The sequence below is a fragment of the Diabrotica virgifera genome, chromosome 5, assembly GCF_917563875.1.
Source record: "Diabrotica virgifera virgifera chromosome 5, PGI_DIABVI_V3a".
NCBI lineage: Eukaryota > Metazoa > Arthropoda > Insecta > Coleoptera > Chrysomelidae > Diabrotica > Diabrotica virgifera.
Genome location: NC_065447.1, coordinates 232,658,830 through 232,676,875, shown reverse-complemented (window position 1 = coordinate 232,676,875; position 18,046 = coordinate 232,658,830). Strand labels below are relative to the sequence as shown.

The following is an 18,046-nucleotide window of genomic DNA, read 5'->3' as shown; positions in this document are numbered from 1 at the left end:
TTATTTGTATATCTATATCCATACTGATTGCTCAGCGTGTTTTTATACCTATCTGAACCATAACAAATATAGTTCAAGTTCACTCGTAATAAACATGTGATACAAACTATAAGCTATTGTTTTTATGTAAGTTCAATACCCTAAAGGTTAATAACATCATATTTAAATTATGATTTATACAGAGGGTTCATAATATACCACACTACCTATGCTGCGCCTTTCTTGAATCTTTTCCTGAAATTTCTCCAATAGATTTACTTAATAAAATTAAACATCTCAAATTAGATTAATTATTTCCTAACGTCGTTATTGCGTTAAGAATATTTTGCCACATTGCCGGTGACAGTCGCAGAAGCGAAAATATCCTTTAGTTTTCTTTCTCGCATAAATAATGTTGTGATATCTACAATGAAACAGGATTGGTTAACTCGTCTATCAACTTTGTGCATTGAGAATGATTTGGTAAAATCATGCGATTTTTCGAAAGTTATAGACATCTTTTCCAATCAAAAAACTCGAAATGCACCTGTATTATAAATATTTTCACTATTATAAATATAATCAAAATTTAATAAAATTTATATTTGAAATGTTTCTTATTACCTACATATTTTTACTATTGATAATTTTATTTCTATAAAAGTTGAACAATTTTTTTCGCTCTTCACTTTTGTCGGGGGCCCGTTCGCCACTTCTTGCCGGGGCCCGCTCATTCCTCTCGGCGGCCCTGCAAACAACGGTCTTATTATCGCCTAATCAACAATTTATCCGAGATGCTAGGTAATACAGGGTGAGTCATGAGGAACTGTACATACTCCTACCTCGTATAGCCTATGGGGAATAACAAATGACCATTAAAAAGTGTCTGCTCCCATTGTTTAATAATATACAGGGCGAGTTTCGCATTTTGACAGAAATTTATATTCGTCATAATTTTTGAACGGTCAGATCGATGTGTCTCTTATTTTGGTCAATCGTTACACTATTACCACCTAATAAACTGATTTATTCAAACTAAAAAAAATCAGGTCCGGCTTTAAAAAATTAGTTCGTTTGAGTCTTAGAAAAAATTTCACCCTATATACGCTTTTTGAAAACTCTAATATGAATTTTACAAATTAGACAAATAGGCAATTAAAATGGCATATTTATTTTTTCCCCACACGATTACTTAATTTTTTATAAAAAAATTAAATTTGACTATGAATTAAAAGTTTGGTAAAGTGAACCATAGATTTAAAAAGATCAATTTTTATTACAAAAATTAATTTTTTTAAACAAATATTTAATTTATGTTACCACCCTATCAACTGATTTATTCAAACTAGAAAAAAATCAGGTCCGGCTTTAAAAAATTAGTTCGTTTGGGTCTTGGAAAAAATTTCACCCTGTATACGCTTTTTGAAAACTCTAATATGAATTTTACAAATTAGACAAATTGGCAATTAAAATGGCGTATTTATTTTTTTTCCCACACGATTACTTAATTTTTCATTAAAAAATCAAATTTGTCAAAATCGCAATTTTACCATTTAAACAACGTTTTTCTTAAAATTAAAAGTTTCACCATTTTTTTTTTCTATAACACGTCTACTAGATCTAAAACTCCCCCATAACACTTCTCTTTGGACTCTACAGTTTAACATAGACGTGATCAAATAGATAAATTTTTAATTTTTTTACTTAATTTTTGCGATTTAACTTTGCAATTCACGAATCTGCACCTTTTATTTTGAAAAATTCATAACTTTTACGAGAAGAAGACTAAAAGTCTACAACAATTTTCATAGTCTTCACAATGGTAAGAGATATGTGTTGTAAAATGGAACAGAGTTGTAGCGAGTTAAACCGTGATTTCATTTTTTTTTCATTTTTAGGTTAAAATTCCAATTTTGACAAATTTGATTTTTTAATAAAAAATTAAGTAATCGTGTGGGGAAAAAATAAATATACCATTTTAATTGCCTATTTGTCTAATTTGTAAAATTCATATTAGAGTTTTCAAAAAGGGTATTTCTAAGACCAAAACGAACTAATTTTTTAAATCCGGGCCTGATTTTTTTCTTGTTTGAATAAATCAGTTGATTGGGTGGTAACATAAATTAAATATTTGTTAAAAAAATTACTTTTTGTAATAAAAGTTAATTTTTTTAAATCTATGGTTCACTGTATACCAAACTTTTAATTACTCATAGTTAAGTTTGATTTTTTTTATAAAAAATTAAGTGATCGTGTGGGGAAAAATAAATATGCCATTTTAATTGCCTATTTGTCTAATTTGTAAAATTCATATTAGAGTTTTCAAAAATCGTATACAGGGTGAAATTTTTTCTAAGACCCAAACGAACTAATTTTTAAAAGCCGGATCTGATTTTTTTTCTAGTTTGAATAAATCAATTGATTAGTAGAGACACATCGATCTGACCGTTCAAAAATTATGACGAATACAAATTTCTGTCAAAATGCGAAACTCACCCTGTATATTATTAAACAATGGAAGCTGACACTTTTTAATGGTCATTTGTTATTCCCATAGGAGCCTCTATACGAGGTAGGAGTATGTACAGTTCCTCATGACTCACCCTGTATGTGTCCGATAGAGAATCTAAGAGACTATCTTAAATCTATACATATTATGTCATATGTATCACAATGTCTAACATGTCTTATGTAGCCGCTAATATCCTACGGTTGAAGCGATATTCTTCTCTAATTAAAAAAATACATTGTCTCATTATTCCTTTATATTTTTATTTAATTAAACTACTCATAGTTTATTCTGGGACAGTTTTCCGTGTTATCAACCTCACCCTGCTAGAAAGCATTTCCCCTCCGGCCTTGCCATTCCCACATGTGATAAAATTCTCACACGCCAGCATAGCTTTTTGATTAATCTTTCTAGTATCCACTCTACTAGCGGGTTCAGAGCATCAGTTTTCCGTGCAAGAAAATCCGTGAATTAGCCAGGATGAGTAGAAGGTAAAATAGTTTGATTAAAATTTTGTGATAGTAATGGTTTGTGGTGGAAAAATTTAAAAAGGGAAAATCGATTAGTGGAGTGTACAGTGAAATGAAAATTTAATGAGGAACTTCTTTTATTGGAAAGTTAGAGGTTTAATTCATTGTAAAATGGTAAATGTTCTCCATTAAAGCTTATTATTCTAGTCTAATTGTTCAACTTAATGATCGTTAGAGCTTCTACTGTGTTGCTTTTTTTAAATAATAATATGCTTCCTTCTCTCATATATTTCATTAGAAAACATATAATCTTATTAAATTACGTAAATGGATAAGAGAAGCATCGATTGTATTTGGTTTGGCGCTACCGGTCGATCTGGAATTTGGCCATGAGGATCTACAGCTTCCTTATGGATAGGTCACTGCCAAATTGGGAAAATAAATGGCGTAGGTATACAAAAGATTAGAAAGGCAACGTTTATCAAAATACAGCATTGTTCAATTCAATTTCAGTTATATCTTAGCTCTATTTTGTCCAATTAACACGGAAAACAAGGAAATATTACTTTTTATAAGGAACAATAAAAATATTCTATCCAGTTTCTGATCATGCCATTGTGTATCACATGTTTGTCATTTTTGAAAATACTTCTTCCTTATTTCTATACTCCTTCCTCTTCTTATCTTTCCCTGTATTATCAATCTTAGCATTTCATATCACTGTTCCCTCATTACACGTCCCAGATAATGAAGCATTTTTTATTGTGTTTATTATTTCGTATTCTTTGCTCTTTTCTTTCAATAGTTCCGTGTTCGTTTTATTCTGTGTCCCTGCTATTCTAAGTATCCTTCTGTAACACCACATTTCAAATGAGCTTATTTATGTATTCTTGCTTCAGTGTCAAGCTTCAAAGTTAATATTGTAGTATCGAAAACATCTCAAAACGTTTACTCTCATTTCTAATCTAAGGTCTTTATTGCAGAGAATTGTTTTCATTTTTGCAAACGCATTGCTTGCTCTTTCCACCCTAGCCCTTATTTCTGTTGTTTAATCATCATTTTCTGAAATCACGGTTCCCAGGTATGTATATACGAGAGATAAATAATAAGAGAAATATTTTAATAAGTTTCTGATCGTACATTTGTATATCATATTGTCATTGTCGTTTTTCAAAATACTACATTAAGAATTTGTCTGGTTATAGTGAAAATATCAATCAACATCTTCATGTAGATAGAATCAGATTTTTTCGTGTTCTCTAGTTATGGTTTTTTCCGAATATTGTCTAATCTTTGGTTTGGTCTCTCCTTAATCTATTGTACATTTTTCTCCTTGATTATAGCCGATATGTTGTCTGGTTTTGTTCTTTGCTACATTCTTTCATACTCTATTCGGCGAGTATATTAGTATATTTCTTAGTACATAATTTATTTATGGAAGTTTGCAATTTTCTTGTTGTAATTTCTCCACCTTTTACAATTTTCTTTCCTTTTACTGCCTTTTTCTAACTTCGTCAACTACTTTTTGTGCTGTGTATTTTAAAATCTGCCATTTTTCATAAAGGTCATATTGTTTTATTAATCAACGATTAAATGGGAAATAAGCCACAATTTTACTTAAAAAATGATTGTATTAACGTTTCGACGTCTAAATCGGATGCCGTTGTCAAAATACAAAATATTGATAAATTAAACAAAAATGTTGTTGCTTAGTAAAAAATTCTTCTAATAATTTATTTAATCTGACTCATTTACATCGGTAATTCAGAATAATATTATACATTTTAAAGTAGAAGACTTTAAAATGATATTGCCAATATTTATGAGCTGCGTTCCTGGGACGACTTTACTGAAAGACAGTTCATTCGATTACATGAAATCAACCCCAACTCAAGAATATCCGTAACAAAAAAAATCGTTGATTTCATGTAATTGAATGAACTATCTTTCAGTAAAGTAGTCCCAGGAACGTAACTCATAAATATTGGCAATATCCATTTTAAAGTCTTCTACTTTAAAATGTATAATATATGTCTAAATTTCCGATATAAATGAGTCAGATTAAATAAATTATTAGAAGAATTTTTTACTAAGCAACAACATTTTTGTTTAATTTATCAATATTTTGTATTTTGACAACGGCATCCGATTTGGACATCGAAACCTGAATAAAATCATTTTTTTAGTAAAATTGTGGCTTATTTCCTATTTAAAAATAGTTGATTACAAAAATGCCACAAGGAAATAGTTTCAGAACAACATTGTTTTATTCTTTTGTGACTTGTTGTTTTTTCAGATTTGACATAAATTTATTTCTTGAATTTATTTTCTTGCATTGCTTTCTCAGATATTTTGAGATAATTTTTTTGTTATCTTCTATATAATGCTTCTTAAATTTTGCATGTTTTCTTTTAAGTGTATTTTCATCCTCAGATTATTCCTTTGGAAATATTCCTCATTTAATCTTCTTCCTTATTCTATAAGCTGTAAATGTCTGTGGATATCTAATTTTGGCTTTCTCTTTTTTAACCCGATTGTTTCTTTTGTATTTTTGTCATTAATTCTTTAAAACTTTTCTATATTTATTCGATCGGCATTCTCAACGACTTCACTTCTTATACTTTCTTGATTTAGGGCTTCGCTTTTGTTTCTATTCCTGCTATTGTTTTTCTGATTTTTTCTGATTATTTTTATTCATATTTTGGTTTTGACAGTCAAGTATTCTGACATTCTGACCCCACATCAGCTCCACCTAAGCTTCTGATATCTTGTAAGCAGCATTTCTATCTGAACTTGATTTTTCCAGGGATTTCTATGCTTCTATATGTATTAGTTTTTATCTAAAAATACTTACACTTTTTATAAGCTCATTTTGTTTACAACATTTGATTTCTTCTTTAACATTACTGGTTGATGATTTGCATTGTTCAGACCACAACTTGTCACGACCTTCTCTATTTCCACTTTCCGTACTTCTATTTTTAAGTATTAGACTACTATGACATATATTTTGCTTCGCTTTTTCTTTCTTTAGCAAGTTCGTATCTGGTTTGGTTCTTTCTTTTTTGTTTTGATTCGTTTTGATACTGTGTGTGTGAAACAACAGTTCTGAAAGAACGAATAGAATAAAATATTGTTTTCTATTTAGTTAGTAAGTCGTATTTATACTTTAGAAGAAATGGCATCGAAATCAAAACAAAATAAATATAAAGATTTATATGATGCAGTTAAGAAAGCATACCCCGCAAAATCTTGGTCCAATGCTATTTAAATGCATTCATTTTTAAGATTTTTGAAAAATTTAAACGCAGATTGAAAGACTGCATTATTACCGAGGGCCAAAAGTTCCTGAAAACATCTATAATGTTTATTTTAATAAGTTACAGGGGTGAAAAAAAAAGAGAAAATTTTGTCTGATTTTTCATTTCAAATATTTCATTTAAAAGAAACCTTTTGTTTATTCTAAGGGACTTTCAACCCTCGGTAATAATGTAATCTTTTATTCTGCGTTTAAATTTTTCAAATATATTTAGATATTAGTTTTCTCAGGATTCAAAAAAAATTAATGCATTTAAATAGCATTGGACCAAGATTTTACGCCTACCCCCCATATTTGATTAAAAAAAACAGAAATAATATTGATTTTTTTTAAATCAATGAAAGGGGGGTCGTGAGTTGCAACGACGACGTCGACATGGGGGGGGGGGTCGTCTCTAAACGACGAATTACGATGGAGGGGGGGGGGGGGGGGAGGGTATTAAAAAGTTCAAATTTTTTACGACGTAGTTTATGGATGCTCCCTGTATATTGTGTTAAACTGGGCGGGATTTGGTATGAACCTATTGCTTTGTCATTTTTGGACGGAAATATAAAGTAATAAAAGTTAATTCATATTTTTTCGCAGAATATCTTGAAGTCATATTTTTAGATAACAGACAGTAATCAATATAATCCTATTCAATAATTTTTTTATTGACTGTAAGCGATAAAAAAATGATAATTTTTATATTATTTGCCAAATTTTTTTTTATATATTTATCAAATACTTGAGTAATTAGATATCACTAATGCTTATAGACCAGCGAAACTAAAATTTTCCGAAGACACTCAATGATACAGGTAACCAAGAGGTATTCATAGTTAATTACAGTCTGTCTAATTTACTTACCGTTGCACGTCATTATCTACGCCAGAGATCTAAGTTGACATAGTTGCCAAAGTATAAAAAAATCCTGAATCCATTTTAAATCAAATAGATCACATAATTATTGTAAACGTGGATTATACAACAAAACAAATTAATATTCAATGTAAATAAGTAAAAACTTAAGAAATAGAGAACAGAATTAAGATTCTTTTAAGATTTGCAGTGCAAACGTTTTTGCTCTGCATTGTTAATAATTAAAAAACGGCTCCGAACTCTTGGCATGAAGCCGCTAGGTTTCTTTGTATATGTCTACAATAATAACTAAAAAAGTTGTCAGAAACCTCGATTATTCCAAGTCGTGATAAAATTAGGTGAACTTTATATTTTTATAGTAAAGTAAATAATAAAAACAGTAAATATAATAAAACAGATACTTATAGTAAAGAACACAAACCATACATACTCAAAGTAAAGAATATAAACAAATATGAAGTGACATCACCGCAACTGTCAAATAAATGTTACCAATTTATTCTAAAATGTCACCTTCGTTCAATTACAGTTACAGTTGGATTCGAGTAAATGTGCTTCATAAAAACGCTTTATAATCCATTTATACAAATTAAATGAAACATATTATTGTGTATTTCTATAGGTTAACATTAATAGAAATCTTCAAATATTATTTCTACGCGTATATAATAAAATATGTCTAGTGGCGGTTATTCCAGTGTATTCGGCAACGTGATTCTAAAAAAGAACACACCTACCGCCTAAATATATTATTTCGTGTTGGTATCATGCGACGTCACAGGCTATGACGCGGATGACGTGCAACAGTTAGTAAATTAGATGAAGTACAGTCATTCGGGGTAACTTTGATCCACAGGGTCTAACTTTGAACCATTTATTTTTTTTGATATAAGTGTACGTTATAAGTAGTATTCTTGCTGTTAAAACCATTTAATTTGGATAAATTGCAATAGAGGTCTCTTTTATTGACATTTCCGTTAAGTTTGAAGGCGTCTGATATGCTACATTGTGTCAAACTTGAATTTGTATACGTTCTGTAAAGTGCTGGGTTGTAAACAGTAATTTAAAGTGATAATTTATACCGATTCTGTCGAAAAAGTAAGTATGCAGGGGATTTTAATTATTTTATTAATGATTTAGGATCACTTTCGTTACATCAAAGCTTCAAGATTCATTAAAATATCTCCGTTTTGCAGCAAAAACTGGCCGGGCTGAGAATTTATATCATTTCAGGCTAACTTTGCACCACACTGAAACTGGTTCAAAGTTACCCTGACGATTTAAAATTGCGGGAAATTTTATTTATTGAATTTAATTTTGTATTTTTGTATTTCAGGGTTTCCCGAAATGCCGAGAAAACAGATACACAGTCTACATGCTGGCGTCCGTCGGTATGGAACTAAAAGCCGATATACAGAGGAACACCTACAAGCAGTACTAGAACAGGTTAAAAGTGGAATGCTGAGTGAAAGACAGGCCTCAAAACAATACGATATCCCGCGTAATACGATTCGAAATAAATTAAAACGAAACCACTCAAAAAATGTCGGAAGGCCTACAGTATTTTCTCAAGAAGAAGAAAAGTCGATAGCCAAGCATGTTATTTCTTTAAGTGATAATGGAATTCCAATATCTTTGTTTGATGTGAGATGCATTGCTCAAAGTTACTTAAATTCTCAAGGGAGAAAAGTATCACAGTTTAAGGAAAATTTTCCAGGCTGGGATTGGAGTCAATTATTTTTGGAGAGAAACCGCACAGAACTTGCTCAACGGTTTCAAACGAATATTTCCAGAAGGAGGGCGCAAGTAAATGAAGATGTAATAAATGAATTTTTTGATAACTTCGAGATGGAAGTTTCTGATATCACACCCAACAATATTTACAATTACGACGAAACAGGGTTCCACGACGTTCCAACAAAAAGAAAACTTTTATTCAGAAGAGGTTGCAGGAATCCAGAGAGAATCGTAAATTCAACGAAGTCTTGTTTTACCACTCTGTTTTGTGCAAATGCAGATGGAGAGTTTCTACCTCCATATGTAATAATGAAAGGTAATCTGAAGTGGTCGGATTGGGTTTTTGGTGCACCTACTGGTACGAAGTTGAACACCTCAAAATCAGGCTGGATTGAAAATTCTATATTTGATGACTGGTTTGAGACACATTTTCTACCGTACGCCAACACAAACGAAGGTAGAAAGATCTTGATAGGCGACAACATGTCAGCACATATTTCAATAAAAACATTAACACTTGCAAGGGAACATAATGTTCTTTTAATATTTTTCCCTCCAAACTCTACCCACTTGCTGAAACCACTGGATGTGGGGTATTTTGCCAGTCTTAAAACATATTGGCGCCAAATTTTAACTCAGTGGAGAGCGACCAAGGGAGGAAGAAAAACAGTAGCTATGCCAAAATCAGTATTTTGCCAACTTCTCAAAGCAACTCTAGACCTCGGAAAGGACACTGCAGCTCAGAATCTCAAAAAGGGGTTTGAGGCTTCAGGAATTTATCCCACTGACAGAAACAAGGCATTACTAAAACTTCCGTTGTATGCTCGACCAATGGGTAAAATTAATGAAGATATTGGAAAAGAATTTAAATTATATGTAGAAAAGATTCGTGAAAATGATTTGCAAAACGTTACGAGGGCAAAAAAATTCTGTCTTCCAATAACTGCTGGCAAAAGTGTTTCAGTCGAAGAAGTGAATCAGTATTATGAAAACAGGGGTTCACTACTAGCAACTAGAAAATCTACAACAAAAGGTGAACCGAACCTACGAGGTGTAATAAAACCACGAGGTGGACTAAAAACACGATGTGGACCAAAACCAAGAGGTGGACCAAAAACACGAGGTGGACCAAAAATACGAGGGGGTCGTAGATCTATTACGACCAACAGAACTGCTGAAGAAGCAGAATACATACCTGCAGAGAACAATGTGCAAGAAAATGAAGACGTTGATGAGGTAAACCAAGAACAGATGCTGGATTATGGAGATCTGCATGGTCAGCAAATTTTGGAAGAAACTAATTTGACTGAGATTATAGTCGAGGACTCAATTGGCTACAATTTCGACATTGACGATATGCCAGTAGATATTGTAGTGACAGAAAAGACAGACCAGGATCAGATCGTCAGTAACGAAGAAGAAAACATAGTAAGTGAAATGAAGGAAAATCAAGTTAAAAAATGCAGTGAAGTAAGCAAGGAATGCAAGACAGAAAACAAAATGAAAAATCAGCAGAAAATGACGTCGCATTCCCCTCAATCATTCCCCTTGGGTGAAATACAAAGCAAGAGAGATCTGGCAGAAGCTAATAATTTTAAAAATCTAGAAATATCTTCTGGATTGTGTTATTTTTGCACTTTCAATGTTTCCATGCATTCATTAGGTATAAAATGCAATAAGTGCATAAGAATATTCCATTTGAGCTGCATTGAAAATAACAATCTTCACAAATCAAATACCAATATGTTTATTTGTGCCACCTGTTTAAAGAAACTTTGATTCGCCTATCGAGTGAAAACTTTAATATTTCTGTTGGTAAATTAACGAGTAATCTTTATGTAGTATTGTTTTGTAGAACTTTAGTTTCCTAATAAATATTTTCAAATTAGTCTTTGAGTATTGTTGGACCAACCCATGTACAGTCATATAGAACAGAATGGCAACCAGGCCTGCTCTAAATATTTTAGTGCCGTGTAACAACTGTGTAATTTTTGTACATCCGAACTAACCTAATTCATTCTTGCAAAGTTGTCCTGATAGCTTAAAACATCAAATATATAAGATTTTTTGTATAATTGTAGATATGGTTCAAAGTTACACCAATAGCGGGTCTAACTTTGAACCATGTCAAAAAATTTTTTTCCTGAATTATACTTGCTACTGTGGCATATTTTTAAGCTTGTAAGACATTATCAAACTATACACAATCATAATATAATATAAAAGAACAATTAAGAAGGTCAGTGTAAAAATAAATTAAAAAAATATTTAAAAAGTGGATCAAAGTTACCCCGAATGACTGTATATTTAGTTATGATAGTATCTTCTTCTTACGGTGCCTTATCCTTAAGGACGTTGGCCATTACATTTGCCCATTTAATCCTATTTGCAGCCGCCCTGAATAGTTCTATGGAGGTCATATTCGTCCATTGTCGTAGGTTTTTAAGCTAAGAGTTGCGTCTGCTTCCTGGTCCGCTTTTGCTATTGATTTTGTCTTCGATTATAAGTTGGAGCAGTTCATACTTTTGATTTCTCACGATGTGACCAAAATGTTGTGTTTCCCATTCTTTTATTATAAGTATAAGCTCTTTTTCCTTATTCATCCTCCGCAAGACTTCCGCATTTGTCGTATGTAGGACATTATGATCATTTTACGTAGCAACAGAGTTCGAATGCTTAGATTCTTTTTTGTGTTGCTTCTGTCATTGTCCAGGCTTCAACACCATAGAGCAAGGTGGAGAAAACATAGCACTTAAGTATTCTAGTTCTTAATGAGATACCCATCTGGCGGCTGCATAGAACTATTTGCATTTTGTAAAACACTGTACGTGCCTTTTCCAGACATGTTCTTATCTCTAGTGAGTGGTCCCAAGTTTCATCAAGATTACTTCCAAGGTACGTTATTCTTGTTACTCTTTCCAGCTCTTTTCCGTCGATATTGACCTTCACCATTCTGTTTTGGTGCTTGCTGATGACCATCGTTTTTGTCTTCTTTGTATTCAAGTACAAGTAGTTCAAGTCAAGTGTATGATAGTATGTGATATACTAAATATGCAAACGATTTTCTCCTATTTTTAAACGCTTTTCTTTACTCCAATAGTTTGCATCAAATCTTTAGACGTTAATTTGACTGACTTTTCTTCAATGCAAATGAATAAAAATTTGCAGACATAAATGCATTCGCGGGTACAATACACGAATAGTCAATAAAATTTTTTTTTTATATTTATTAATTGTTTAATTAAAAAAAAACGATTTTAATGGAAAATGCTTAAATTCTCTTGTTTTTTACAATGTAGAAACTTGAAACTTTTACGGATTGTAGCTAATGATATGAACTGTACATAATTTAACTTTTTACGTTAATTGTTTACGTTATGCTTCATAAATAAACAATAAAGTTTCAAATTTTGAACGCTCTTATATTTGTTTATATATAAATCGGCGTTTATTAGTGTCAAATTTCAATACGATACGAAACAAAACTTCAACCAAAACTCGAATTAAAAAAATTCGTGTTTTTATCGTAGTCTTAGAAAAACAACCGGTAGAGACGTTTTGTGCTACAATTAACATTAGAATTCGTTTTGTCGTATTAATTAATTAAACGCTTTTCTTTAGTTCAATCATGTGGGTCAAATCTTTGGACGTTAATTTGACTGCCTTTTCTTCAACGCAAATGACTAAACATTTGTAGACATATGCTTCGCGGGAACAATACACGAATAGTCAATAGAAATTTTTTTGTTTATTAATTGTTTAAATAAAAAAAAAAAAGGATTTTAACGGAAAATGATAAATTCTCTTGTTTTTTACAAAGAAAGAAACTTGAAACTTTTAGAGATTGTAGCTAATTATATGAACTATACATAATTTCACTTTTTACGTTAATTGTTTACGTTATGCTTCATAAATAAACAATTAAGTTTTAAATTTTTGCCGATTCCGACTACTTTTCATGTTTGTACATCATATGTTTTATACATATTTTAATAAACATGACGATATATTTTAATGTTTGAAAAGCGTAAGACTAAAAAGTAAAAAATAAAAAATATGAAAAAAAATATTTTTAAGAAACGCTTTTCTTTAGTTACGAGTGACTAAAATTAAACATCAACTAATCTAATTGAAACTAATCAACTAAAAAGCAAAAAATAAAAAAAAATTGAAAAAATCAAACACATTCGTTTAAGAAAAGCGTGGTGCGAAAACCGTTTATTCGATGAAGACTCGCCACGCTTTACTTTAACGAATATGTTAGATTTTTCAATTTTTTTTATTTTTTGCTTTTTAGTTGATTTTTTTATATGTTTAATTTTAGTCACTCGTAACTAAAGAAAAGCGTTTCTTAAAAATATTTTTTCTACGGCCGTGCTAAAAAAACCACTTTCACGCACGCATTTTGTTTCCGAAAGTTGCACTTTCCCGCACGGCGTGCGTGAAAGTAAATTATAATATATTATAGTATATAATAGTAACAGTAATATGGCATTATAATATATTATAATACATGCAATAAACTAATATTTAGATATTATTTACTAATTTATTTCAAATTTATCTTATTGTGTCCATGTTTTAATGAAATTAGCGCGATTATTTCATTCATAGGAAATTCTGGCCAATAGAAAGCTACAGAAATAAAAATTAAACTGATAATTTTTGATAATATCCCGTCATCAAGTATATTACGTCAGATGCCCTTCGTTGCTACGAAAAAATATATTCAGTGACATTAATGACTATTAATGTTTTAAAAATTATAAAAGTGATGACTTTCATCCGTCAAATATTTATATCAACTGTGTGTTTAATTGTACTAATTTGTACTTAAATAAATAAATTACAATAAAAATTTGGTTTTGAACAGTTTTATTCATGAAATAATCGCAGCAAATTGCACTCGATCTCTAAAATTATTATCGAATTTTTGCCCTCGTGACACTTTGACATAATTTCACTCCCCTTCGGGTCGTGAAATTAAAACTGTCAAAGTGTCACTCGGGAAAAATTCGATAATTTTAGAGCTATTGTGCAATTACTACTGATTCGATGAAATAAAATTATTTTGACATAATATTTAAAAGTCAGATCAGTAGACAATTACAATGGTTTTGAATCGTCGTCATGGAAACCAATATCGTCGTCGTGGTAACCCATTATATTGAAAGTTTGGTTTTGACAACCTTGTCAAAGAATTAATTTTCACTTCTAAATAAAAATTTATATAACTCTATTTTTTGTGGCTTTTTTCCAAACGTACGGCCCTAGAAAAAATATTGTTCCTAACTCATGCGGAAAGTGTCTTCCCCGCACTCGACTGCTTGCCCGAACTCCGCTATCGCGTCGTTCGGGTCAACGGCAGTCTCGTGTGTGAAAGTATCACTTTCCGCACTAGTTAGGAAAAAACTATTTTTCATATTTTTTTATTCACTTATAGATAAATTAGGACTCCGATAAGCGTTGTTAAAACTAGTGACGTTTATTCAGTATTGAAATTTTTTACTGAAAAAAACACGCAAAAATCTTCAATTTGAAAGTTATGAAAGTCATTTTTGTTAATTTGTTCTTTTTTCTGTGCCATACTCGATTATCGTGTGTCGTCTATCACATTGGCTATACTAATTTTGTTGGCAACAGCTCGGAAAAGCGATGTAGAGGATCTCTTAAACCATTTCCTCAGGTTTCTAAGCCATGATACTCTTCGACCTAGCCCGTTTCTTTCGTCTAACTTGTCTTGTATTATTAAATGAAGTATATTATATCTCTCTGGGTCATTTATAGGCGAAAATATTCCAGTTTACGATTTTTTTCTGACCATTTCCGCAACTTTTTCTATCCGCTGTAAAACAACGTCTTAAGACTCAACTTATTCGTAAAATTTTCCGATACACCCAGATTGCAAAGACTGTCTTACTCCTCTTCGTATTTGAAGCTCTTTAGAACTATCTCGTCGAATCCTGATATTTGCACAATGATACCAGTAAAGATTTTTAATGATATATAGGTCTTTATCATCAATATCAATACCTACCTGCTGAAGAATGGTATGTAATAAAGTACGTTTTATTCGTTCAAAGGCCTCCCTTAGAGTCGATAAAATCCATATAAACAGGATGACCAAAATCCAACATGTTTGCATCTCTATACAATAACCTGAACACTAAATAGTACTTCTTTGGTTCCAAGATTATAGCGGAACCCAAACTTTGTGTCACCAAGTTGATGTATTTTTTGGTACATCATTGAGTGCAAAATTCGAAGAAATATTTTTAAAATATGGCTAGTCAAGCTGATGGGTAGACATGCGAAGAGATGTATTAATAGCATTTGTTTTTTTAGGTATCGTCAAAAAATTGACAACAGCCATTCGGTTGGTATATAGCCAGTTTAATAAATTTTATTAAAAATATAAGGCAGACATCTTTTTAGATCCTCCTCCTCTATCTTTTCTCATTCGTAAGGATGTGGTGACGTCATGTAATTTGTTTGACTATTTCTGTCCAATTATCTCTCTCCTGCGCGTGTTGTTTTGCTTCGAATAATGAGTATACCCTATTCCACGAACATACGCCTGTTTTTTATTACTTCGACAACGAATATTTTACTGTGCAAAATAAGAAGAACGAAAGTAAATTGCAATTTACATTGTTATTTATTGGAGTAATTATTAGCGCCATTTACTTTTGTACTTCTTATGTTGCACAGTAAAATATTCGTTGTCGAAGTAATCGAAAACAGGCGTATGTTCGTCGAATGGCCATAGCCAGTCATGTCCAGAGCCGTGAGGTACATCTTTTCAATATGATGCAAGTCTTCGAAATGCCGCCCCCTAAATATTATTGAAACTTAATACTAGTATTTATTTTTATTAAATGAAAATACACAAAATGAATGAAAACTTTTATTTTAAAAACAAAACATACTTAAAATTAAATGAAATATGTATTAGCATTAAATGACATTTATGAAAATTACAATTTTATCCTTGTGATTTTAATTTTGGCAAACTCATCAATCAGATTGGTGTAGTCTAAAGTAGCAGCTAGTGAGGACTCTATTGAAATAAGTGCTAATTTTTTTAGTTTTGTTTGTCTTATGGAGCTTCGTAAATAGTTTTTAATCATTTTTAGTTTTGAAAAACTTCTTTCCCCAAGCTACCGAGACAGAGAGTGTTAATAAAATTCTTAGGGCCGGTACTTTCTGCACCTCGCATGACAAAATTCCTCTAACCGGGGTTTAATCGGGACAGGATAATACCGGCCCTTAGTGATACAACTATATTTGGGTATAAAGAAATTAGGTTATTTTGACACAAATAGTTCAAAACATCTAAAGGTTTCATGGAGTATGGTATCATTTGGGATAAAGCATGCAATATTTCTTCTATAAAAACAATTGCCTCTATATCCGATTGTTTTTCTATGAAAAGTATTGAATGAAGATTTTCTAGTATTTTATCATCTTTTCCTTTTCCCTTTTCTTATATTTCCCTCAATTTAAAAATAACATATAAAAATTTAAAATTTTTATTATGAGTTTCTAAAAGCGAAAATCGATCAATCAAAGAATTAAAGGCAATGTTTAAAATATAGATGAAAAAATTTACTTTAAATAATTGATCTTCCTCTGTTGAGAGCTCATCCACAGATCAAATTGACGCATTTTTCTCTTGCCTCAATATTCATTTTCAGCAGGAAATTCGGAACTTATTTACAAGATTTTCTGCAATTTCATTATCAGTAATTTTCATTTGGTCATAGCCAAATTGTCCGTAAATTTTCATTTTTTCCATAGTTTCTGACGACATTTTTACACAATCTGACAAATTTATAGTTACATGTTGCAACGTCTTCGAGACAGAATTTATATGAAATAAAATATCATGCCAAAGAACTGCACGGCATATAAATTTATAATTTTTAATATTTTTTACTAATCCTCGTGCTTTGACTTTATGTAGTTTCTGAATCATTTTTGACGTCTTCTACTATTTCGAATAAGGCATTATATATTTCACAAAATTGAAATCTTAGAGGTTTCAATGCATCTATTCGACTTAACCATCTAGTAGTACTCAACGGTTTTAGTGTTAGTTGTGTAACATGTTTTTTTCAGAACTTCCCAACGCTGTGTAAAACCAGAAAAAAAAGTGTACAGTTCTTGTATCATACAAAAAAAGGTTGTTGTTTCTGTAGAAGAAGACGCTGCGTCATTTATGACTAAGGTGGCATGCACAGAGCACGTAAAACGCCCTCGGATATTTTTCAAATATTCTGTTTTGCACACCCTTTCTTATTCTATTCCTTTCATATTAAGCCCGTTATCATAGCCTTGTCCTCTGAGCCGTTTTAAATCAAGAACTAATTTTTCCAAATTTGTCAAAATAAGTTCTGTACCTTCACCGGTTAAATATTTTCGGCTGTCACTTGGTCCTATATATATTTTTAATTATTGAATTGCTCAATTATTTGTATTTTGATTTTACTGATTATGCCGCCCCTCTTGTGATGCCGCCTGATGCGGCTGCCTCACCGCATCATAGCACCGCACGGCCCTGGTCATGTGCTTTATTCGGCCCGACTGTCGTCGTACTAGGGATTTTCCTCTGTATTTTTTGTCCTCTACGTTGCCTTCAACTATCATTCGTTCCATTCCTTCTCTTAGTTATAATGTCCAAAATGTCTGAGTAATGCTCGAACAAGGCGTAATTTTGTGTTTTTGTAAGCTCAATGTTTTTACATATTTTTGAGAGCTTGGCTATCTTTTAGATACATTTTTTGAGAAAATGTTTAAATTGATTACATATAAGGGGTCTTTGACTTGATTTTTGGATAGATAAATTAATTAGACTAGATTCTTTTCTAGACAAGTATTTTCGAAAAATAACTCAATTGTTTTACAAATAATAGCGTTCGAACAGCAGGGAGATACTGCTGAATTCCATTAAAATAAGGAAACTACAATATTTGGGTCATATATAACACATGACGACAGATATGAACTCCTAAAATTAATAATGCAGGGAAAGATTGAAGGAAGGCGCAGCGTAGATAGAAGAGAAATGTCCTGGCTGAGAAACCTCAGAGAATGGTTTGGATGCACCTCAACTGAACTCTTTCGAGCTGTAGTCATAGGCGCCCATACACACGGGCAGGGGGGCCGTGG

At 31.6% G+C, this 18,046-nt stretch overlaps 1 protein-coding gene across 3 annotated transcripts in view; it reads left to right on the top strand.

Annotated features, from left to right (window-relative positions):
* Nucleotides 1-18,046, top strand: part of LOC126884724 (calcyphosin-like protein) — an 86,307-nt gene that overhangs the window by 29,431 nt on the left and 38,830 nt on the right. The window contains exon 1 of one of the 3 annotated variants that reach the window (XM_050650851.1): nt 2,819-2,979. The exons of 1 other annotated variant lie outside the window; for it this stretch is intronic. In XM_050650851.1, coding sequence (XP_050506808.1) covers nt 2,969-2,979 — 11 coding nt within the window. In that variant the 5' untranslated portion in view covers nt 2,819-2,968. Of the gene's footprint in view, nt 1-2,818; nt 2,980-7,001; nt 7,078-18,046 lie in introns of those variants that run through there. One more of the 3 variants, XM_050650854.1, reaches the window with a different exon arrangement.